The sequence below is a fragment of the Bos mutus genome, chromosome 13, assembly GCF_027580195.1.
Source record: "Bos mutus isolate GX-2022 chromosome 13, NWIPB_WYAK_1.1, whole genome shotgun sequence".
Taxonomy (NCBI): domain Eukaryota; kingdom Metazoa; phylum Chordata; class Mammalia; order Artiodactyla; family Bovidae; genus Bos; species Bos mutus.
In genome coordinates, this window is record NC_091629.1 from 73,637,158 (window position 1) to 73,663,594 (window position 26,437).

The window sequence follows — 26,437 nt, forward strand, 5'->3', positions numbered from 1 at the left end:
TTGAGAAGACTGGTTACAAACAAGGAAACAATTAAATACAGATACCATCACTAACTGTGAAAATGCCACAAAGCAGTGTAGAGCATGTCAGAGTTCTCGTCAAAGGAAACTCGAGTCTGTGACCCAGAAGGAAGCCTGTGTTGTGTGCTGGGTGAGCAATCAAAAGGCAAGGGCTCTGCCCTGAATGACATCACTGTCTAGGTGATGGTTTTCACATTAGAATGTGTGAGAGCCTGTTCAAAACCAGAGTCTCTGACTCAGTACATCTGGGGTGGGACAACCAGAGTTTGCATCTCTAACCGGTCCGCAGGAGGTGCTGCTGCTGTTTCTCCATGGAGCCCATTCTGAACACCTTCTGTCCTCCTCACGTCCATATTCATCATGAGGACCACAAAGGAGATAAGCTATACAAAATTCACTTACTATAAATGAAAGAGGTGGTAATTATAAAGAAATCGATTCAGACAGAAATTAAAATCCTAAAGCACTTAAGGAAAATGAGCCGATAAGGGTTGATTTGAGGAGGGAAAAAAAAAAATCTCATCTCTCTCTTCAGGAAGATGATTTTATGTTCTTCAAAAGCCATTTTTCTCTTTACGGAGTATACGGCATTTCATTTCAGAAGGGGCTCACGAGGGCTTCGGGTCTCCACCACAGACTGGCCGTCACACTCAGCAGCAAGCCCTCTCTGCCGCCGCCACAATCAGACACCTGCTGAGGGAGCCACGCAGTCAAAATCAGGTCATGTTTTGCAGAGGACTGACTCAGAGCTATCTTGTGAGCAACCCCTAGAAACTGAATTTCCTCAGGACTACAGGCTCCTGTTCAGCACACTGACTAACAGAACTGCAGGAAGCAAGGAATAAAGATGTATTGCCTAATACTCTGGTGGTTTGACTTAACTTTCCCTTCAGACATTTGATATTCACTCTCCAGTTCCAGCCCTGCTGAGAAAAACAATTTATTTCCCCACCCCCCCACCCCCGGCCAAGCATGGTTCTTCCCAAGGTAGTCTTATAATTTGAAAGACTTAAAAAGACTTCAGATCTTCCTCCCAAAATGAGGTTCTGTTGAAGCAACAGAAGCAGGGGCTGTCCCAAGGAAGAGATGGCAGGCATTTTAATCTCATTTTTATCAACAGTGATCTGAGTAAGTCACACACATTCAATAAAATTCAGTAAACGGTTAATCCTTCTCAACCTCAGCTTCCTCCTTTATGAAAAGTAAGTATTACCATAGACGAGTTGTTGGCAAACTTTTCCAGTAAAGGGTCAGACAGTAATGTTTCAGGCTCTGTGGCCGGACAACCCTGGTCTCAACTGCTCAGCTCCGTCCAACGAAAGCAGCCACAGACACCAAGTAAACACACGGGCACGTCTGTGTTCTGACAAAATCTCTATTTACAAAAACAAGCAGCAGGCCTGGCCCTCACTGGCCACAGACTCGCTCCCTGGCTCAGAAATACCGACTTGGTCACCGCCACGTCTGTAATATGGACCTGGTTTGTTACTGGGAGCAACAGATTTAAACTCTCTGTACCTGAATTTCTCTCTGTGTTGGAAGAAAACATCATTTGCGATGTCAGTTCCTCACAGACATTTCAAACGGACTACTGAGCGAATGTCTCAGAGCACTATGATTTCTTGATGAAGGGCACAAGAGAAGTCCTAATTATTACCAACAGTACCTTTTTTTAAGCTCCCATCATCTGATGATTACTACACCTGGGAATGGCCTAAGGAAGTTGATCCTGCCACTCCGTGGCATTCACACATGTTATGCTGTGGTCTCTCGCCCAAGAGTTTCCCTTCAGATGATTAATGGACAGCACTGAGCTGGATGCTAATCATGCCCTTTGATGTTGTACAAAGATTAAATAGAAGCATTTAAAGAAAAAAAAAAAAAACAGAGTCCACCATTTTATATACACAAATTTAACATTTTCCCATTTATCTTTGATGATTATTCAGCCCTAAGGCCTAAAAGTAGTGCATTCTCAAGAAATAAAATAGATATGTGACCTATGATGAAAATCATCAAATAAAGTTGATGTGACTTCTTTATTTTTATTTGTTCACCTTTAGAAGAAGGTCCATTAAGAGTAAATTTCTTAAAATAACAGAAATGAACTTCTTTGCAAACTAGAAGCAGACTCACAGACATAGAAAACAAACTTATGGTTACCAGGGAAGTGGTTGTAGGGTGGGGGAGTGATAAGCTAGGAGTTTGGGATTAACAGATACATACTACTGTATACAAAATAGACAAATGACAAGGACCTACTGTACAGCATGGGAATTATATTCAGTATAATACCCTATGATGGAAAGGAATTGAAAAAGAATATATATACATATGAAAATGAAAGTGAAGTCACTCAGTTGTGTCCGACTCTTTGAGATCCCATGGACTGTAGCCTACCAGGCTCCTCCCTCCATGGGATTCTCCAGGCAAGAGTACTGGAGTGGGGTGCCATTTCCTTCTCCAGGGGATATTCCCGACCCAGGGATCGAACCTGGGTCTCCTGAATTCCAGGCAGACGCTTTAATCTCTGAGCCACCAGGGAAGTCATATATATATATATAAAACTGAATAACTGAATCACTTTGCTATACACGTGAAACTAACATTATACATCAACTATAATTTTAAAAAAAAAACTAAATTTTTTAGATAAAAGATTTTTGAATTAGGTGTATGGTAAAATATGATTTAAAAAACACAATATATAACTAACACTGATTTCATAATTTCTTAGAAATATTAGTATACAGTTACATCCCCCATACCAGCAACTGGGGCTTCCCTAGTAGCTCAGTTGGTAAAGAATCCTCCTTGAGAGCAGGAGACCTGGGTTTGATCCCTGGGTCGGGATCCCTGGAGAAGCGAATGGCAGCCCACCACAGCACTCTTCCCCAGAGCATGGACAGAGGACCTGACGGGCTGCAGACCACGGGATCGCAAAGAGTCAGACACAACTGAACGACTTTCCCTTTCCTACCAGCAGTTATCAACCAGTCTGCCACCTTTAACAATCAAAGCATTTGACAGACATTTCTCTAGTATCCATTATACACAAGAGACTTCTAGGAAGATGGAAAGTTTGCATAAATAACAATAATAATAGCAAGTGGCATGTGCTCTCAGCATGTTAACATGCAGTCTTCTGGATTTTGAGGGAAAAGAAGGTACTTTTAGTTGAGTTGCTTCATGGCAGAAGTGATATTTGAGCTGAGTTTGGAAGATAAGTAGAAAGGAAGACACAATTCTCTAGAAACTCTCCAATATAGATCACATGTACCATGTACAGACATGCCATCTTGAGCAATTCAGATCATGTAAAAGGTTGTAAGCAGCTCAAGATAGAAGAGTAAATCATGGAAGGCCAAAGATAATCAGGCTAATAAGTCTGTGTTTGAGGAAAAACCCACTGAAGGATTTGGAGAGGAGCAGAGTTAGATTTAGGAAGAGGGTATTGCAACCCACTCTAGTATTCTTGCCTGGAGAAACCCCATGAATGGAGGAGCCTGGTGGGCTACAGTCCAAAGGGTCACAAAGAGTTGGACATGACTGAGTGATTAAGCACAGCACAGAGTTAGATTTTATTCATTCATTCAAAAATATTTCTTGAGCCCCTATTAGGTGCCATACATTTTTTCTGTATGGATACAACAATGAATGAAAAAGATGCAGCAAAACAACTACTGCCCTCATTCCAATCTGGGGACACAGACGAGAAACTAAATAAGTAAATGACACAGTGTATTTGAAGATTATATGCTACAGATAGACAATTATAAGTAACGTAGAGAAGTAATTAAAAATAGGTTAGTTAGGGTGATACCTGAGGTGAGGTTTGAGCAAGGATTTGAATTAGGTGAGGGCAAAAACCACACATATATCTGGAAGAACAGAATCCCAGCTGGAGGGGAGGCGGCTAATGAAAAGACATTAAAGATCAAGCAAAGCAGGCTGTGTGAGTGAGCGGGAGGACAGAAGACGGTAAGGAGGGTCCCACATCACCTGGAGCCTGCAGACAATCACAGGGACTTGGAATTTAGGAATATTCATCTACGAAGACTGGGCAGAACGGACTGCAGGAGGGCAAGAATTAGAAGTAGAAGCAACAGGCAAAAACCTCTTTGTCAGGTGAAAATGTTTGAAACCATTCGTTCGTTCATGTTAATTAGGCACATATGCTAGATATTGATCCCAGGATTGAAATTGAGATGGACAAGCCTTGGCTACATGAAGCTGACCCTCTCAAAGATTGACGACAGCATGAACAGAAATGTCCAACTGGTTGATGATAAAAACCTATAGAAATCTAAATTTTATTATGAATCCAAAAAAACCTAATATTATAAAAGAGAATGTATCAAACGGTCAAATCATACAAACAGTCCTTAGTTCACATTCTAAGTCAATTCCTTAAAATACTGACCAATATTCTTTCCACTCATAAGATAACTTTTGATAAAAATGACTGGCCATTCTACGTCAAAAAAAAAAAAATCATTTAAAATACCCAAGTAGTGAAGAAATGCTAAATCTTTGAGGCTTATCATTCCACCGATTATGATGGATCACAGAATACAGACTCTAAGTATAATTAATTCAAATACAAGCACTTATGAATAGATTAATTTAGCAAGCATGAAGGAAGCAAAGACCAGTTCAAAATTACCAAGTTTGTCTGTAACCCAGACAACAGCATTTTGCAAACAAATTGCTGATGCACGAAGATATTATCACTGGTGACTGGATGACTGGCTTTAGTACCTTAAATGATAAAACCGCTGTCACAGAGGACAGATAGGAACTAGACTCTGCTGTCAAACTGTCATGGAATTATTAAATATGGAAGGGGAAAATGACCCAAACAGTATGTAATGAGCTCCCTTTTCATTCTTTCGCTACAAAAGCACATCTGTGAATTGTTAATGACTCTGAAATGGATGAACCAAATTGATGAGAAAGAAAAACATCTCTCAGGGATAGGGAAAGGGAAAATGAACACACAGAATGTTTATAAAATATAATCTAAAACACAAGGGCTGGTGAAAGTACTGTGATACACTACGGAGCAGTGTGCAAAGTCTAAGCTGTTATTTCTTACTGTTTTCATTGTTTTTATGTTTTTTTAATGTAGATCATTAATCTCATTAAACACAGAGAAACACGGAGATCTATTCACAAATACCCCATATCTGTCGCGTTCTTGAGGTGGTTCTGCCATCCTAGTCTGGGAACTGCTACCCTGCTGGATGATTTTCCTTTTTCCCCCTAGATGTGCCCTCTGGGCTGGTGTGTCACCTGATTCAGTATCTCAGCTCACAGAGATTCCGTACTGAGTTCTGGCGATTGACTTTTCCATGGCTAGAGCCCTTGTTCTACAAAGACTTATTTGCCCTGGAATGCCCAGGAATCCCAGTCATGGAATTCCTCAAGCACAAGTATACACTGATCTTTGTACCTCAGTGTCTGGTGTTGTAGAAGCCTTCAACAACCCTGAACTGAGCTGAATGACAATCAAGGAAGCTCATACAAGAGGGATTTCAGACGGGAGCAGCCACATGAAACAAAATGATCATGGTGTCCATCCATACAACAGATCCACCATTCAATCTGGTCATAGTTAATCATTCTGAGGCTATCTGTCTTCAGAAATCTCAGGGCTGAAGAACTTTTGATTTATGCTTTAACTTATACGAAAGAAAGTACTGAATCAATAGGAGACTATAATTATTGGTTTAAGGACAGTCACCAGTCTGAAAATCATCAATAATCTGCTTGTCCTCAGGGTGGAATCGGTCGACTGTATCATGAAGGTAGTATGGCAGTAAGAAGGAAGAGAGACCAATATTGGTAAATAGGGAATTCTACCATCCCAGAAAGGGAAATCTCCTTTAATACTCAGGGCCTCTGAGTCAGAGGGAGTGCTCAGAATACCACTGCACGCAGAGGACTTATATGACATAAATATACTTTCCAAGCAAGAGTGAGGGCCATTGGCCCATGATTTGACTCTTTCACACAAAAAAAAACAAGGAAAGGAAAAGGAGAAGCCATTAAAGGAAAAATTAAGCAGTATATAACAGATGTAGTTTCACTAGCAATACACTGTGTGGAATCCAGAATGTAGTATTGTTAATTGCCACAAATAATATCATTTTAATATATTACTACTCACTAAAAATCCTCAAATTTAAATATACTTCAGTCTTAAAAATATAACACACTTGATCTCGCCACTCACACATGTCCATGACAAATTCATTCCTATAACTAGAAAATATAACACACTTGATCTCGCCACTCACACATGTCCATGACAAATTCATTCCTATAACTAGTCTATAGAGTCCAAAGGCTGTGTTATAACATTTTAGTCACATATTCTCCTTGATTAAAACAGTAAAAAGAAATCAACTTCATTTTTAACCCCCACAAAAAAAAGTGTTCACCAGAAGGTTATCGTAAAAAGCAGGTGAATGGAAAAAACAACCAATTGGTTTCCCAATTTCCAGACCAGTGCATGGCTTAATGGTACAATGAAACCCTCTACCTCCACCCCCAAGCCCTGAAGATTATGTGATACAAAAAATCGGTGCCTTTAACCAGCTTCTCTTTCAGTATTTTCTATTCCACATCACCCTACGCAGTTGGCTAAACGACTAAGCAACAAGGTCAATCAAATGCAATACTTTTCTCCATTCAAATATAATGGAAATTTTGACCATTCCACATTCTAAAGAGCAAATACATTCTCACTCTGACAACCACATTCCATTGGCTTTTCCTGAAAGCCAAGCGTGACAGATGCTTTGGCTGTAATTGCCAATCAGCCTTTCCATGGCAGCTGAAAACACAATACATCACTTTGATCTCCTTTGCTCTAAACACATCCACAATCAAGAAACCTGAACAAGGAATAAGAAATTGGCATCATTTCTAGAAGCTGTCACTCCACAGCATTTAAATACTATAAGGTGTAGTTTGCTCATATTTTTATTTTTCTGTTTCAGAGACACTTTGTTGAGGATCTGAACAAAAAACACCTACAATTAAACATTACTATATATATATATATATGTCAAAAAACACACTTCATTACCATGTACAAAATCTCAATACAAGCACATTTAGACACCGCCACTGCCACTTCCTCCTCCAGTTACCCACCTGAGGAATAAAACAAGAATGCTCATCTGATTTAGAAACAGTACTCAAAAGAGCTGAACTCACATTTTGCAGGCAGGTCATAGCCACACGTGATCTTTGCATGTCCAGTTTCACAGCCGTTCAGGTTACGACATTCAGCGAGCAGACAGGGCCCAGCTGCTCTGTGAATACAGCCATCCACTGCAGGAGAGAGAAAAAAGTTAGCCCATGTTTGCTGTTTTGGAAATAAAGGCACCACCTGGAACAGGGAAAGCCAAGGAACTCAAGTTTTTCCTCTTAGAAATCCCCACACCCCTGAGGGAAGGAAACCCACGGTGTTCAGTCCCTTAAACACCATTTTCTCCTCTCTCCAATTCTCTCTCTGTGCCTCCAGTTCGTGTGGTCGGCAGAAGGAGCAGGGTTCAGGAAACGGCAATGCAGTTTAACGTTAAACAACAGGATCCTTAGCTGGTACTGCAGCCTGGATTTGTAGTCTATTCCAGCTTCAATTGGAAATACTCCCACTATGTCCATTTCAAGCTATCAACTCCATGTCACCTAAACACAGGATTGCGAAGAAATGCTACTGATTCTGTCTCCAAGGTGGTAAGTGCTGCCTCCAGTACACCACAGGTCATAGAAGAAAAAAGGTCAAGAAGCAAGAGAATAAAAGGCACTTGGGAACATTTGCCATCATGGCAAAACTGAGACAGTAAAGCTGTGGAAGAAGGACCCAGACCTCTAAGTTCCTTCCCCTCTCAACGGTACGCACAGATACAGTAGGTATCTGCAAGGTATCTAGGGGTTAGATGGTGGGCAAGAGTGGCTCACGTCTGGAAAAGTGCCTAGAAGAGCGGCCCTCACTCTCTTGACATGGAAAGGAGAACCTCCACAAGCTCCTGCTCCAGTTCTGCTCGCCGAAGAGGCCCTGCTCCTCCCCAAGCCCGGGTCTCACCAGCTTTCTGAATCTCACCTCGCCCCGCTTCATCGCTGCCCTTCACAACGAGAATGACCTTTTGAAAACACACACCTGATGCCACTGGAAATTAAAGCTTCATTTGACTAGATTAGGGGCGAGCAACGTAGGTAGGGGGCTAAGACCAACACACATAATCTAGTTGTTAGTGAGTGAGTTCCTTGGACAGAAAGGAAATGCAAGACTGAAATGAAGGGTTACGAGAATGAAAGAGAGAGAGTACTAGTAATCTGGGGTGTGAAAATCGACCAAGATATTAGTGGTCCGATAATAACTGAAGAAGGAAATGGCAACCTACTCCAGTATTCTTTCTTGGAAAATTCCATTTCCAAGGGAGCCTGGAGGGCTACAGTCATGGGGTCACAAAGAGTTGGATACGACCGAGCTACTGAGCACACAAGTGTGATAGTTCATAGTCCACCATACCATGTAACTGATCATTGTTTACTATTATCATTATTTTGAGAGGAAACTAGATATTGAATGGGAAATTTTTCACTGAGGGGCATGTAACTTGTCTAAACGACTAAGTGGCTTTTGCTACCACTGACTGGAAAGGAAACGTTTTGGCTGAACAAGTCTCTTAGGGAAACAAGCTCATCTGGGCTTTCCTACATCACTGATTGCAGACCTATAAAATCTGAGAATAAACCTGAACCTCAAAGACCGTCATAGCAAAATGAACTCTATACTACAGTGTTTCAGTAAACCTAGCTGAAATTCATATTCTACCTTTACCAGCCATATGCTGCTCAAGCCCATTTCTTTAGCAATCAGTGTCAAGAATGGCTGTACCTAACAGAGTTATGCATGGAATTTGAATAATATAACATTATATGCCTTGTTAATGGTAGTAAATAATATTATCTTAAACTCCTTAGGTGGAATATTTGTGTAAATTTTTAAATAACTAGTATTCTTATGTAAAAAAAGAAAAATATAGAGAAGCAAGAAGAGTATGCATACTACTATTTACCCTCCCACCTAGAGAACTCTTCAGCAGTCTGATATTTGTTGCTCTTTCACTGGTTACTCACACACACTCACATATATAATTTTTCTCTTACAAAAAAAAAGAAAAAGCTCGTAAGTTTTGTTCACTCTTTCACATAGCAATTTTACTTTGTGAACTATTATATAGTTGTTAAAAAGAACAGGTCAACTTGATATCAAGTTCAGTTCAGTTCAGTCACTCAGTCGTGTCCGACTCTTTGAGACCCCATTAACCACAGCATGATGGACCAAACTCACGTCCATCAAGTTGGTGATGCCATCCAGCCATCTCATCTTCTGTCATCCCCTTCTCCTCCTGCCCCCAATCCCTCCCAGCATCAGGGTCTTTTCCAGTGAGTCAACTCTTGGCATCAGGTGGCCAAAGTATTGGAGTTTCAGCTTTAGAATCAGTCCTTCCAATGAACACCCAGGACTGATCTCCTTCAGAATGGACTGGTTGGATCTCCTTGCAGTCCCAGGGACTCTCAAGAGTCTTCTCCAACACCACAGTTCAAAAGCATCAATTCTTCGGTGCTCAGCTTTCTTCACAGTCCAACTCTGACATCCATACATGACCACTGGAAAAACCATAGCCTTGACTAGACGGACCTTTGTTGGCAAAGTAATGTCTCTGCTTTTCAATATGCTGTCTAGGTTGGTCATAACTTTCCTTCCAAGGAGTAAGCATCTGTTAATTTCATGGCTGCAATCACCATCTACAGTGATTTTGGAGCCCAAAAAATAAAGTCTGACACTGTTTCCACTGTTTCCCCATCTATTTCCCATGAAGTGATGGAACCAGATGCCATGATCTTCGTTTTCTGAATGTTGAGCTTTAAGCCAACTTTTTCACTCTTCTCTTTCACTTTCATCAAAAGGTTTTTTAGTTCCTCTTCACTTTCTGCCATAAGGGTGGTGTCATCTGCATATCTGAGGTTATTGATATTTTCCCCAGCAATCTTGATTCCAGCTTGTGCTTCTTCCAGCCCAGCATTTCTCATGATGTACTCTGCATAGAAGTTAAATAAGCAGGGTGACAATATACAGCCTTGACGTACTCCTTTTCCTATTTGGAACCAGTCTGTTGTTCCATGTCCAGTTCTAACTGTTGCTTCCTGACCTGCATATAGGTCTCTCAAGAGGCAAATCAGGCAGCCTGGTATTCCCATCTCTTTCAGAATTTTCCACAGTTTATTGTGATCCACATAGTAGTCAGTCCTAAATATGAAAAGATTTCTAAGTGAAATGCCAGGTTTAAAAACTAGATACAATATGTGATACATATACAACATATTGTATCTATTTTTAAACATATATATTTTATCTATTTTTTATGTATAGTCACAATTTTATTTACAAATGTAATACAAACACACATACATACACACCCACATTTACATGTATAGTACACATGTACTAGAAAGATATATACCAAAATATCAAAAGTGATTATAGGATGTGAAACAGAAGGTGAAACTATTAAGAAAAAAATTAGGTTCAAATTTCTCTATGTTTAAATTTTTTATAAGAGCATCAAGACAAGTATTTTAAAGTGAATATGTGAATATTTTTTCTTGGCAAAGAGATCATTAGTTACTTAGTTTGAAATGGATAACTAAAATAGGATTTGATAGTGTACTTAATCATATGCTGTTAAATATTGCTGCATTATTTAGATTGCAGAAACTGCAGTTTGTAAATATCTAATTCACAAAATCTTCATGGTTATACCAGCATTCATGACTGCATTAGGGAAATGAAACTCAAGCCGAAGAGCTATTTAATAATAATTACTCCAGCTTAAATGTATTGAGTGCATCCACATGCCAGGCACTATACTAAGGACACTCATAAAGTACACACTAATTTTATAATCTCCATTTAATGGGAGCTTAAAGGAGGTTAGTGAGTTGCCTACGTTCACAAAATCACAAAATACTGGCAATGTGATGCAGAGCTCCAGTTCCGTCTGATGGAGCAGCCATGCGATTAACTGCTGAAGTTCACTGCCTTCGGAACTAGAAAACAGGCGGCCTGACCTCAGCTCTTGCATGTGGCGTATTGAAACACTATGTTATGCTATTTTTTAATTCTCATCAGTTCTATGAATTGCAATGTACATGCAATCAAATGCACAGGTGTGAAGTGCAGTTTTCATGAGTTTTAACAAATGTATACACACTTACGGAGCAATAATGCCCATAATGCTTAGGAAAGTTCTCCTGTCTCTTTTCCATCAAATTCCCCTCTTACCACCCAGAGGGACCCCATGTTCCAACTTCAGTCACCTTAGCTAAGTCTTGTCGTATATAATCTCAAACTTCATATAAGAGATGGTGGAGGGGGCTCAGCATATGTTTTAGATTCATCTGTGTTGTTGCATGTATTAATATTTCATTCCTTTTCATTCCTGAGTAATATCCCATTGTTGAATATAACATTTTTTTAATCCATTCATCTGTGAGTGGGCATTAGAGTATTTATATTTTTGGCTATAATGAAAAAATCTTTGTTTTGTGGCTATATGTTTTCATTTCCATTGGACAAATACCTGTGAATAAAATTGCTGACCTAGTATATGTTTTACTTTATAAAGAATTAATATATAATTTTCCCAAGTGATTATACCAGTTTCCATATACCCTCAGCAATGTAGGAGAGTTCAAATTTTGGCAGTCTTTGGTGTTTTCAGATGTTTCCATTTTAGCAATCCTAACAGACATAAAGAGGTATCTCATGATTTCAATTTTCATTTCCCTGGGATTAACGGTGTTAAGTATCTTGCCAGCTTCTTACTGGCCATTTATATATATTCTTTTTGGAAGTGTCTGTCCATGTCTTCTGCTAATTTTCTCATCTTTCTATTACTGAGTTGTGTTAAATGTGCTATTTGTTCCATACAATTTTTTTGAAATGTTAGATATTTTATTTTTTCAGTTCTTATGATTTTCATTTTTTTATAGTTTTCATATTACTCATGAAACTTCCCATATTTTAACCCATTGCTATGCTTTGTGTGTTATTCACTCAGTCATGTCCAACTGTAGCCCACCAGGCTCCTCTGTCCATGCAACTCTCCAGGCAAGAATACTGGAGTGGGTAGCCATTCCGCTGTCCAGGGGATCTTCCTGACCAAGGGATGGAACTTGGGTCTCCTGCATTGCAGGTAGATTCTTCACCATCTTAGCCACAAAGGAAAATGAATTAACAGATTTCACATAATAATTTTGAAGTCCCTGTCTGCCAATTTCAATATCTAGGTCAGCTATTAATCTGTTTTTACTGGCTGATTTTCATGACTTTCGGTCACATTTTCTTATTTCTTGCATGTCAAGGAATTACTGATGGCATATGAATATTGTGAATATGTTGGAGAGGCTTTAGATTTTATTTTCTTTCTCCAAATGGTACTTAAGTTTATCCCAGCAGGTAGTTAACTGCCAGGTAGCAGGGAAACTGAGCTCTAGGCTTTGCTAAGGCTGGTTTGTTTCATTTTTTCTCTTTGTCCTAGGATATAGTCTTTATTCCTAAAGCATGAACCTTCAGGGGTTTTAGTGGAAATTCCAAGGTATTTTGCAATTCCCTCTAACCTGGGGGGATTAAAATTCTAAACTGGATATCCTTACACTGAGAAGATGATGAATGCTCTATTCAGCACCCTCAGCCTTCCAGCTTTGGTTTCCTCCATGGAGTATCTCCCTGCACAAGCATCACTCAAAGTCCAACCAAAGACTGAAGGTATTCATTTATATATTCAGTGGTTCCCACTCTGTGACTGTCCCTGTTCTGAGATCCTTATCGGAATTCCTAGTCATTCTGACAACCCCAAAGTCAGTTCTATGATTCCTAAAGCCAATAAACCTATTGCTTTCAGTCTGAGCCCCAACAACCATTTGCCAGGCTGGGTAGAGGGAGCCCTCAAGGTCAAAGCCATTTAAATGTAGATTTCACTCAGTGTGGTTTCTTTCTTTAAGAGGATTGACTGCTTTTAGTTGCTTTCTACTGCCAGTAAGTACTTTTTGTCATTGCTTTTTATTTTGCCAAAAACCTGTATATACTATTAGTGGGATGGCTAGTCGGATACAGGTAATTCTGTCATTATCAGAAGCTGGAAGTATATACATTTTTGATCCATATTAATATCTCATATTACTTGAGAGCTATATTTCTGGCCCTTTGGGGGGAAAAATATATATGAGAGAAAAAGACAGTGGTAATATCCTGGAGTGCAAAGTCAAGTGGGCTTTAGGAAGCATCCCTATGAATAAAGCTAGTGGAGGTGATGGAATTCCAGCTGAGCTATTTTAAATCCTAAAAGATGATGCCAAGAAAGCGCTGCCCTTGATATGCCAGAAAATTTGGAAAACTCAGCAGTGGCCACAGGACTGGAAAAGGTCATTTTTCATTCCAAGCCCAAAGAGGGGCAATGCCAAAGAATGTTCAAACACAACTGTACTCATTTCACATACTAGCAAGGTAAAGCTCAAAATCCTTCAAGCTGTGCTTTAGCAGTAAATGAACTGAGAACATCCAGTTGTACAAGCTGGATTTAGAAAAGGAAGAGGATCCAGAGATCAAATTTCCAACATCCATTGGATCATAGAAAAAGCAAGTGGATTCCAGAAAGACATCTACTTCGGCTTAGTTTACCATGTTCAAGCCTTTGGCTGTATGAATCACAACAAAATGTGGAAAATTCTTAAAGATATGGGAATACCAGACCACCTTACCTGCCTCCCAGAGAAGGCACTGGTGACCCACTCCAGTACTCTTGCCTGGAAAATCCCATGGACAGAGGAGCCTGGTGGGCTGCAGTCCATGGGGTAGCTAAGAGTTGGACATGACTGAGTGACTTCACTTTCACTTTTCACTTTCACGCATTGGAGAAGGAAATGGCAACCTACTCCAATGTTCTTGCCTGGAGAATCCCAGGGATGAGGGGGCATGGTGGGCTGCCATCTGTGGGGTGGCACAGAGTTTGACACGACTGATGCAACTTAGCAGCCGCAGTTACCTGCCTCCTGAAACCCATATGCAAGTGAAGAAGCAACAGAACTGGACATGGAACATCAGACTGGTTCCAAATTGGGAAATAAGTATGTGAAGGCTGTATATTGTCATCCTACAAATGTTTTCTCCTCTAAGAATCATTCACAATATTTACAGGACAAAATAGCGTCCCTTTATGTTCCCACAATATTCTGGTTTATACAGTAATTCCACATTACACATAGCAGAATGTGTGTCTTGTTGCTTCATCTATCAGCATCTTGAGGGCACAGTAGGTGGCCTTTTCTCTTGTATATCCCCAGCTATCTCAATAACTGACATTGTGTAGGTATTTAATACAATTGAACTGAGTGCAATTAAATTTGAGAGAGAAAAGCAGTCTATCCCCAGCTATCTCAGTAACTGACATTTTGTAGGTCTTTAATACTATTGAATTAAATGCAATTAAATTTGAGAAAAAAAGCAGTGTAACTTATTTTTTAATTTAATATACTGAAGAAGTAGTAAGGCTACTTTAAAGGCAAAGAATCAGAAATTTGAAAAGTAAAGTTAAATATACAGCAACAAGGTTGTAGACACAAATCTAGTGATGAGCTACTACATTAGAAGTGTTCAAAATTCATAGAATCTGAAAATGATCCACTTCTCTCAGGTACGGGGCAGGCTGCTGGAAGACGTACTCCTTTAGTTTCACTTACAGGAGCTTGAAAAGGCAGTGAGCTTAATAGTGGCTGATGTGAGATTCAACATGGTGCTGTTTCCATCTCCCGTACCCCGCACCTCAAGGTGAGGGGGATGGACGGCCAACAGTCAACATCCAGGCTCACACAAAAGATATTCAGTCCTGTCCCAAATGTCTAAACCTGATTCCAACTAAAAAATTCCAAGATCAGAAGTGTAAAAGTTGAACATAATTTTCCAGAGAGATAGGACTACATTTGTCTCATATTTTACAGAATATGTATCCTATATGAAAAAAAGAAAACTGCTCTCCGTAAATAGGTTCACCAAAGCCCATTTATTTTTCTTCTTGGGAATATAGCTAGACGGTACTTTCAAGCCACCCTTCCAGTTATGTGTGGTCAGGAGACTGTGTTCTGTTTAAAGGAGTATTGAGTAAAAGTGATGTAACAACTTCAATGTCCAGTCCCTAAAATCCCTGCACATGTCTTCCATCTAATCTCCCGTTGTCTGTGGGCAGGATGCAGGGGCAAGACTCCAATGCCCTGGAAAATAGCACAGCAACTAAATGGAAAATATTTGAATACCAAAATGATTCCATCATCATCCTAGGCTCTCAGGACTCAGTGAACCAATTCACTCAGCCTGTCCCATTCACTCAAATACTTGTTCCTCCTACTTTGTGATCAAAACCAGACTAATGGAAGGTAAAGGCTGAGGACAGCCTAAAAACTGCCTGAGGTGTGGTCAGGTGGGAATGGGGTGAACAGTGAGGTCTCCCACAGGGCTGGTCTTCATCAGGTCTCCGAAGGCCAGGTTTTCTGCTGTTCGAACACACCTGTCATTTACCATCCTGACAGCCAGGCCAGAACGCTCGCAGGCAGATGGTTAACTGTGGCAAGGGCCCTTGATTCCCCTCTTATTTCCTCCAGCTACCTAACAAAGGCTGGATTCAGAGAACCTAAGCCTATTAATTAGGCTGTCTTAACTAAGTTTTCTTACACTATAGCCTGGAGAATTAGACCACCTAAGGGGTAGAAAGATGAGTTTCAGCTGTGCTTGGGGGAACTGTTTTTCACTTTTGTCCTTTTACCTTGGTGTTTAGAGCTTGAAATGTTTTATAGCATAGTCTTATTCCACTATTTAAATAGCTAAAATAAAGACAAAAAGATATGGGACATAAAACCATAACAATTAGTCTGACCTAGGATTTTTTACTCATGGATTCCAAGCTGCCTCTATGGCATTCCTCAGGAAAACCTCCCTATTTTAAAAACAAATGGACAAATTCATGCTGAAGATATGAGAGGAAAAAGCAAGCCATAAGGTACTGAATAGGAATCCATCAGATACTGTGGACCACTGAATGCAAGAGGCAGCAAAAAAAAAAAAAAAAAGAAAGAAAGAAAGAACCAGGACAGAGTTCTAAATATATGTTTAACAAAAAATACTAAAAGCACCATTTAGTGAAATCCAGTTATTTCAGAAATTGGTCCTGTGAGGTCTCTCCCTTGTCTTACAAAGACAAGTTTCTAAACCACTTTTAGCAAGAGGATTCTGAAGTTCTTAGACCTGTACACATTTATTTAATCTTCTTCTGTAAATAAAAGATAACTTAATCTAAAAGCTGCCACACAAATCATATTAGCCTTGAAAAATAAGAGGCTCTCTCTCATTGACTATATCCCTTAGAAGCTCAAGAGGATACAACAGAGTTCTTTCTAAATCAAATCAACATAAATTTATTAAACCACCTTGCACAAAGCATTCTTCAAGAAGCTGTGAGGGGATCCAATAATGATAATAATATGTCTCGTCTTTGGAGGATTTACCAAGTGCCTTCCAGGATGCTAAGAGACTTAGAAGCTTTCATCCTATGAGAGGCGGCTTTGCAGAGTGGAAGAAGGATGACTCTGGAGACACAGGCTTGAGTTCCAGTGCCACCATTTGGCTCCATAGGTTGAGTTCCTCATCTGTAAATCGGGGACCCTCACAGGAACTCTATTCAGCATCATAAGAATTTTGTAAGTAAATTAGTTATTATGTGACAAGCACTTTGAATAAGATCTGGCATGTAGGAAGTTGGCAATAAATGTTGGTTAAGGAATGATGCTAAAGCTGAAACTCCAGTACTTTGGCCACCTCATACAAAGAGTTGACTCATTGGAAAAGACTGATGCTGGGAGGGACTAGGGGCAGGAGGAGAAGGGGACGACAGAGGATGAGATGGCTGGATGGCATCACTGACTCGATGCACATGAGTCTGAGTGAACTCTGGGAGTTGGTGATGGACAGGGAGGCCTGGCGTGCTGCGATTCATGGAGTCGCAAAGAGTCAGACACAACTGAGACTGAACTGAACTGAACTGAACTGATGCTACTACATTTTATCATCATAAACATTTTACAGGTATGATTTACTAGCGAGAATGACTAATAAGCAAATAAAGAAGCAGAAGTTAAAGAATCAGTGCAAGATTTGTAGGAGCTAGGGTTGGAGTGCATTTTTGCTTATTATTAAAAGTGTGTTCCAATCCCTACTCTCTCATGCTCCCATTCAAGCAAAGAAGTGTAAACCATAGTCCCTTTCCTTGGAAACCAAGTGACTAGAACAGAAAGGCTCAGAGCTTTTTATTTTCACTAAAATAAAATGTAGTTAACAATATACAGAATATTTTATTAGCATGGAGAATATGTCTTTTAATAGATTAGCAAAACTTTGGGGAACATTTTACATTCTAAAGTGTTGCATTTTAAAGACCTTTGACAAAATTACTACAAGTTTAATTATTAAAATGATTTTGCCTGTTGGGCTGTGACTTTTTTACTTACTTTACTAATTTTATAAAAGCTGAAATAATACAATAAGTGCAAAAACAGACATCCAGAATCACCCCCGTGGCAGATATGAATTCAAGTTTTACATCTCTCAAAATGTGGTCAGTATCACCTGGGCAGCCTGAGAAAAATGTAGACTTTCAGACCTGACCCCAAATCCAAGGAATCTGTCTCTCCAGATCACTGTCTCAGTAAGACCTAGATCTCCATTTAATATTTTCCACAGATAATCCAGATGCACACAACCAGCTGAGAACTTCGAGAATCATTCCTTCACACTATCTTGATTTCTTAACAAAGCTCCAGAGAGGGGTAAGTAGTCTGGTTTATGGTGAGTAATCTGAGTGTTCACTGAATAACAATTTGCACTTAAAGCCAACAATATTAACCTAAACTACAAATGAAATCCAGTACCAAGTAGGATTTTTGTTAAATACGGCTTCACAAAGACAGATATGGCAATCATGAAATGCCTTGCGCATGAAGAAGTCCTAGCATGGTCTCCAAAGTAAGGTCACAAGACATCCATACAGAGAATGGAAAAACACATTCAAACGTCTATTGATAGTTACAATTTTTATCTACACAGGCAAGAATGAAGTTCAAATTTACTAATATTTAACATATAGATTTACAGTAGTACTTGTATATAATTTATAAGTAAATGCACACACACATATAGTACTGAAAGAGGTAGACGATTTAAAAAACTGGAGTCAACAGAGGTTAGAGATAGGGATTTTGAGTGCTCCGGAACCAAACTGCCAGTTGCTATCACTTAGATGTTCCTGTATCTGTATAAGGGGTATAGTATTAGTACCTACCTTGTAGGGGGTCTTATGAGAATTGAATGAGGCAACATTTGTACAATGCTTAGCTTAGCTTGCATAAGTGTTTAAGGAATCTAAGTGTAACAGATCTTTCTACCACAGCAGTTGATTCCCAGAGAAACACAGCAACTAGTCCCATTTGATATCCATGTCCTTGGCAGTGTGACTCTACAGCTTCTCCCATCAAGGGATGGAATCTATTTTTTTTAATCATTTATTTTTAATTGGAGGATGATTGCTTTACAATATCGTGTCAGTTTCTGCCATATGTCAACATGAGTCAGCCACAGGTATAAGTATGTCCCTTCCCTCCTGAACCTCCTTCCCACCTCCCACCTCATCCCACCCCTCTAGGTTGTCACAGAGCACTGAATATGAGCTCCCTGCATCATGCAGCAAATTTTCACCAGCTGTCTGACTGCACATGGTAGTATACATGTTTCAATGCTCCTCTCTCAATTCTTCCCGCCCTCCCCTTCCCCCACTGTGCCCACAAGTCTGTTCTCCATGTCTGTGTCTCCCATGATGCCCTGCAGATAGGATCATCAGGACCATCTTTCCAGATTCCACAGATATGCATGCATATATAATATTTGTCTTTCTCTTTCTGACTTACTTCACTCTGTATAATGGGCTCTGTGTTCATCCACCTCATTAGAACTCACTCAGATGCATTCCTTTTTATGACTGAGTAATATTCCCTTATGTATATGCACCACAATTTCATTATCCATTCATCTCTCCAAGGACATCTAGGTTGCTTCCGCATCTTAGCTACTGTTAGCAGTGTTACAGGGAACATTGGGATGCATGTGTCTTTTTCATTTATGATTTCTTCAGGGTATACACCCAGTAGTGGGATTGTTGAGTTATATGGTAGCTTTATTCCTAGTTTTTTAAGGAATCTGCATACTGTTCACAACAGTGGCTGTATCAATTTGCATTCCCACCAACAGTGCAAGACGGTTCCTTTTCTTCCTCACGCTCTCTAGCATTTATTGTTTGTAGTTTATTTATTTATTTATTTATTTATTTTTGGATGGTGGCCATTCTGACTGGTGTGAGGTGAAACCTCACTGTAGTTTAGATCTGCATTTATAAGAGATGGAATCTATTTCAACACTCCTTGACTCTAGGTTGCTCACTTGGAGCCTTGCTTATTTTCCAGGCCAGATTTCTGATGGATAAGGAACCACCTGGAACAGAAACAAACTGGACTAGCCAGCTCTCAACTTCCCTGGCAACTGACTATAGTCCCATGAGTGAACTCAGTTAAGATGAGAAGAACCTACCAGCTTGTGGTGAACCCAACAGCATTAGGAGTTATACGAACAGTTGTTGTCCTAAGCCACTGAAGTTTGGAGGATGTTTGCTACACAGAAGGAGCTAAGTGATATACTTAGCTTTTATCATCAGGAAAAATACAAAATATCAATCCACTCTGAAAGGAAGGAACAAAGGAGAAAGATTAAATAGCTGCCCTAAACTCTAGGGGAAGAAAAATCATAGAGCTAAAGTAATCAAGTGAAAAGCTGATTCCATTAGAGTTCACCTGTGGCCTGCATGAAAGACTTATGTGTCAGGTACTGAACAGCATCAGTGTTCCCTTTAGGGAGAAGGAGGTCTCTGGGAAAAAACAAGGTGGACAAGAAGATCTATGTGGTGAAGCTTCACAGATAAGAGGGATTTAGTGATGTGAAGAAGCCTGGGACTGACATAAAAAGTAACTTCTGTTAAGGACCTCCTGATCTTTCTGGTCAATTTGATGATGAGCCTTGGGCTGTGATCCCAGGAGAAAATGACACATGCAATATCAGGAAGCAACAGTTAGAACTGGACATGGAACAACAGACTGGTTCCAAATAGGAAAAGGAGTACGACAAGGCTGTATATTGTCACCCTGCTTATTTAACTTATATGCAGAGTACATCATGAGAAATGCTGGGCTGGAAGAAGCACAAACTGGAATCAAGATTGCCAGGAGAAATATCAATAACCTCAGATATGCAGATGACACCACCTTTACGGCAGAAAGTAGAGGAACTAAAAGCGTCTTGATGAAAGTGAAAGAGGAGAGTGAAAAAGTTGGCTTAAAGCTCAACATTCAGAAAACGAAGATCATGGCATCTGGTCCCATCACTTCATGGCAAATAGATGGGGAAACAGTGGAAACAGTGTCAGACTTTATTTTTGGGGGCTCCAAAATCACTGCAGATGGTGACTGCAGCCATGAAATTGAAAGTCGCTTACTCCTTGGAAGGAAAGTTATGACCAACCTAGATAGCATATTGAAAAGCAGAGATATTACTTTGCAAAGGTCTGTCTAGTCAAGGCTATGGTTTTTCCAGTGGTCACGTATGGATGCAAGAGTTGGACTGTGAAGAAAGCTGAGCGCTGAAGAATTGATGCTTTTGAACTGTGGTGTTGGAGAAGATTCTTGAGAGTTCCTTGGACTGCAAGGAGATCCAACCAGTCCATTCTAAAGGAGATCAGCCCTGGGTGTTCTTTGAAAGGACTGATTCTAAAGCTGAAACTCCAATACTTTGGCCACCTCATGCGAAGAGTTGACTCATTGGAAAAGGCTTTGATGCTGGGAGGGATGGGGGGCAGGAGGAGAAGGGGATGACAGAGGATGAGATGGCTGGATGGCATCACTGACTCGATGGACATGAGTTCGGGTGAACTCCAGGAGTTGGTGATGGACAGGGAGGACTGGCGTGCAATTCATGGGGTTGCACAGAGTCGGACATGACTGAGCGACTGAAGTGAACTGAATAGAATAAACATTTACACATTTCTCAGCCCAGGAACTTGGAGCAGTTTTCAGCTATGGGTCTACACCTGTCTTTATCTCTTCAGTTCTTAGGAACTGATCTTTAAAAATCAGAAGACATGTTTTTAACTCCTAGAACCTAAGACATAACTAACTGCAGATACCCAAGAAACTGATTTTTATTTCTCTTGTTGAACTTGAATCCCCAAGTGAGGATAAGAGAATATTTCTCAGAAATATTTACAATAGACCTCCCAAATTTTTCTTTGAAAAAATATGAATGAATGATTTTTGTGTCATCTTCATTAGTTAGAAGAGTAAGAAAGTCAGTTGATTAAAATCTTACTCAGATTATGATAAAGATATTTAGTTGATGCTAATTTCATGGTAAATTATTTGAAGACCTTACTCATGCATTCCTTCCACATATCCATGCTATCACTTAAAAATCTTTTCTTGATCAAGAAAATGTCATTTTGATATCATTTCTGGTTGCCTACATATTATCCATTTTCATTTTCCCCACTAACAGAATCCCTATATTGACTGGGGTGGCTATATGACCAAATGAAATCCATAATTTACCATCAGCTCTTTCAAAGATGAAAAAGATATGTGTGATCAACTTAGATGGAAGGAGAAACCATTTTGTGGGCTTCTAGGAAAGCTCATTACAGAGGGCTTACTCTCACAGCTCTTTATATTGTTACGATGATGGTGATAATCTCTGACTTTCCCATTCTTCCACCTGCCTGTATGAAATTAAAACCACGTCAGGCATCTGTAGCTGAGGAGTGAGCATGAGCCTGGAGACTATATTCTGCTATGGAAGAAAGAAGGGCTGGTATGTTCCTTAATCTCTGATTGCATCTGTGGAGATGTCACATTAGTCCTGAACGACTTCTCATTTGAGGCGAGAAAACAATTTTTGCTAATGCACATGTCAGCTAGGATCTGGGGTGGGGAATTGGGGCTTCTGTAACTTGAAGCCTAGTGCTATATTTAAATGTCGTGGGTATGTATTTTAAATACTAACAGTTGAAGGCTGTTCCTCCGGATGAGGACCTGCTCTTTGACCCTCAAATAAGTATTAATTACTGGTAAATTCTGAGTTGACAAAACATTGGAAAGGTAACAACACAGTTGGCAAAACTCCCAACAGTTCATTGGAGGGGCGAGGGCAGTACCGACTACATCCCTAAAGAAGGAAGGGTAGTGGGAAGAATGTAGAATGTGCCAGTCTGGCAGCCGTGTGACCTCAGGATGGCTTATAGTTCATCAGTTCTCACCAGGGAGGGATATTTCCATCAGCAATAAGGCTGGATTTACTCAAGGTAGATGCTACTAAAGGACATGGAAAAGAGAATGAGGATCATATTTTCCGGAATTCAACAGAGACACTCTGAGTGAAGCTAAATCTGCCACCAGAGATGACAGGGATTTTCAAGCAAAAAATATACTAGCTGGTGTCTCAACAGGTCAGTAACACCTTTTTTTTCTTTTTTAATTTGGCAAGTTTGCTTGATAAGAAAACATACACAACTCAGTTTTTATTTAAGGGCATCCTCATTGCTTCACTCAAACAAAGACCCTTCTCACGGAAATGTGAAAAGGCAGGACCTACTTGAGAGGATAATTCCTCAAAATAATCTTTAAATCTGATGTTAATAGAGTCTAAGCATTAGTGGGAATTTTGACCTTAAGTAAAGAAGAAATAATAACTGCATTCTTAGAGTAGCTATAATAGATCTGCTTCTACAGAGTCGCTTTGCCTGGATTAAAGACATAGATTATGCCCTTGTTTCTGGAGAAGCCTTTATAAAAGAGAGCAGGCCAAGCAGAAACACAGAGGTAAGGAGACCTCTCTCTTTCCAAGAGATAAGAAATGAGTACATTTAAATACTTCCTGTTCCATCAGAAGCTCCCCAGTAGCTGGGGACATAAGTTCAGAAGTAGGGATGATGAGGCAAGGTCAGTGTTAACAGGTGCCTTGGAGACAACCTCATTTGTTGTATCAGAAAATGAGAGCCATGAAGAAAGGTAATCTTTCCCAAAGGAATTTAGCTTTTAAACTTCAATCGTGTTATAGAATCTCTTCTCCTCATTTTCTTCCTGCAGAGAAGTAATATGTCATTTTATGGCCCATACTCCCATCTGTTCCAGGAAAAACTAATGGGTTTAGGGGAGATGAAAAAGGATTAAAAATCTGCGCGAGAGAAAAAGAAATCTCTGTGAACTTTCAACTAGATGTGTAAGTGTAAATGACAACAGGCTGTCTGCATGTATGTATTTTCAGAAACATAAAAATCTCTCCTGAAACACAAGAGAGAATCTTTGTTTTGGTAAACACTTAGCCACTTACTTCATTTTCCATCGTTTTAAAAGGACTAATGACCCAGGGTATCTGTAGGTCCCGGAAGGCAGCCCTTTACTCCAATTTGCACACATAAAGATGGCATTTACTGCTCTAATCCAAACCCTGGCTTTCTTTTCTCCCATTATTTATTTTCAGAAGGAACTCTGAGGGGCAATCAATCGTATGGTGAGAAAAAACTTAGAGCCAAGAAATATTTTGCTAATTATGCCAGGCAATAAAATTATACTTTCTTTTTGGCATTTTTTTTTCTGTTTAAAAAAAAGTTAGACTTCACTTACTAATGACTTCAGTTCAGTTCAGTTCAATCGCTCAGTCGTATCTGACTCTTTGCAACCCCATACACTGCAGCATGCCAGGCCTCTAACTTTTAGCAAAAGGCTATTTTTCCCAGTATTTCATAACTTGACACCTTTAAAATAGGAAAAATCTTCCCAGTGTAGCTCACAGTAGTTCATTAATTTGATAAAACTTCCTAATTCCTTTTCAGTAAAAAAAAAAAATCAGTGTATGTACTTACATGGATGAAGACTTTGCCTTAAAAATTCTAAACTCTCATAGAAATATCTTAGTAAAAAATTCTCAAAGAGCATCCTATAGTAAATTAAATTTTTGGACTAAAAAACAATATTTAACCCAAAATGATAAGAGAACAGAATGAAGAGTGTCATACGTGATTTCTATAACTGAAGTTGTATTTCCAGGTACTCATCTAAAATATTTCTAAACAAATAGATCAAAGTTGTCTGGTTTTTTGGGTTTTGTTTTTGTTTTTTTTTTGGCCAGGGAATGTTTCTACTTAGGAAAAAAGAATTTCATAATTCTCTCTTTGGGAAATGAAAGCAGTAATTTGCCCTTGAGTCTATAGGAGGGTCCTGGTGCTAATTAGACCTTCAGTGGACATTGAGTCCCGTATACCAGGCCTAGGTTATTTGAAAGTCAATTGAGGACCCCTACCTGTAGATTCTCAAAGATGCCCTCCTCCTGCAAGGCTACTGCCAAGGGAAAATACATTTCCAGAAGTCAATGGAGCAAAACTTTCCATTTTTACCCCTTTTTCAAGTCTAGGCCCAGTCATCAGGTCCAAAGACTCTTCTAGATAAACTCCTAAATATATTTGTTCTCTGATGACACACTGAGGGTATCCGAATGTGAAGAACACGCTACAGTTTTTTTCTGCTAGAGAAGGGTCTTTTGGTGAGAACTTTTGCTTCATAACTCACTCATTAAAAGTCAAAAATACAGGGCAGAATAAGTGGCGGGGGCTGTGTGGGAGGAGTAAATAGGTTTCTCTCTGTCGATAAAGCAGGTTTTGTTCATTCTTCAAGTTCACAGTAAAGAGACTTCAGAGAGGATAAAAGCCATGGCTGGGATAATCCTGCAGCTCATCGAAATGTCTATTTTCTTTTCCCCAGCGGAACCATTTTGCCCCATCTAAGATGCTTGTGGGAGAAGTTAAAACAGCCCACGTGTGCTTTCCTCCACAAAGGGGCCCTATATTTAACACAGCACACGCATCCAACACCTCAGACGGCTTTGAAGAAAGCTGTGTTTATTATGTGGGCTTATGAAATAAAAAGTACAAACTTTCTCATCCTGGAAAAATATGCAATGAAATTTACAGCCAAAATAAGGAAGCTGTGCATAATGTAACACTTGGCGAGAATTTTAATCAGTGGATCAGAAAGGCTGGATGCAGTTCCTTTCAGACTTGTCTGAGCTTCCTTAATTTAAACACCACGCACTGGGTCTTGGGAGAACATTTAGGAGACACTGTGCTTTCTGCAGGAGTGCCGAAAAGCACCACAAGCTAACTGAGAAGGGAGCACGGTGCTAACCGTTTCAACCTCAGCAAATGACTGATGGCAACAGAAAGACAACACTGTTGCTGTAGAGAAAAGCCACGCAGATTTACATGATGATAAGGCATTCCAGCCACTGTTACTTCAAGCAGGTAAAGATGTTTTCCAGGTATCAGTCTGACTCAGTTTGGCTCTAAAGAGCACAATTCTGGACCTTGTCAGAGGTTTTCATGTGGGACTGTTGTTTTTCCAGTAGTTTTCAATTCCTGAGCAGCTTGACAGCAGTTCAAACGAGTTGAAAGTCGGGTCACATAATGTGGACACAAAACTGACCATCACAGAAAGAGTTATAATGTGATTGAAAAGCTCCAGGGAACCTATTAAGTCTGCTATCCCTGTCAGGATGAAACAAGAGCGATCCTGCCTCTGAAGCTACGATTTTTAAACAGTCCTCTAAGAAAACATTTTTTTCTCTGCCACCTGCACAACACTTGAGTAATTAGTATCACGTATATCACATGAAATCTCAGGAACTGAAAAGTTGAGAAAGAAGACTCAGAAATCACCTTTAGGTGTAAATTATATAGTGTTTAGACTTGACTGTATTACTTGTGTGGAGTAGTTTTCTTTAAAAAATATTTTTTAAATTATTTTAAATGTAATTAAATTTAAAAATGTAATGAATTCTGGAAATACAAGATGTTGCTTGAAAATATTCTTCAATGACTCAGTCCTATGGAAGGGAAATGAGGAATGGGGAGGGCCCTTTGCTTCACTGCATAGGAGCCAAGTGACACTTGAGGTTCCCCAACTTTTTATAAACTGGCCTATTAAGAATGTTTTCAGAAATTAATTCAGAAATATGATCTGTTTAGAGAAAATACTATGTTTATGCTTCAGTATTTATTTGCTAGGTAATAAAGAATTCATACACATCCTAGCATCTGGAGAAAGCTATTGTTTGTGGACTTAACCTGTTGCAAGTTCTGTGAAACCA

At 39.6% G+C, this 26,437-nt stretch overlaps 1 protein-coding gene across 1 annotated transcript in view; it reads right to left on the reverse strand.

Annotated features, from left to right (window-relative positions):
* The window catches only part of MACROD2 (mono-ADP ribosylhydrolase 2), a 2,305,531-nt gene that overhangs the window by 1,530,514 nt on the left and 748,580 nt on the right, over positions 1 to 26,437 (reverse strand). The window contains exon 5 of the mRNA XM_070382044.1: positions 7,249 to 7,365. Within this exon, the coding sequence (XP_070238145.1) occupies positions 7,249 to 7,365 (117 nt within the window). The remainder of the gene's footprint in view (positions 1 to 7,248; positions 7,366 to 26,437) is intronic.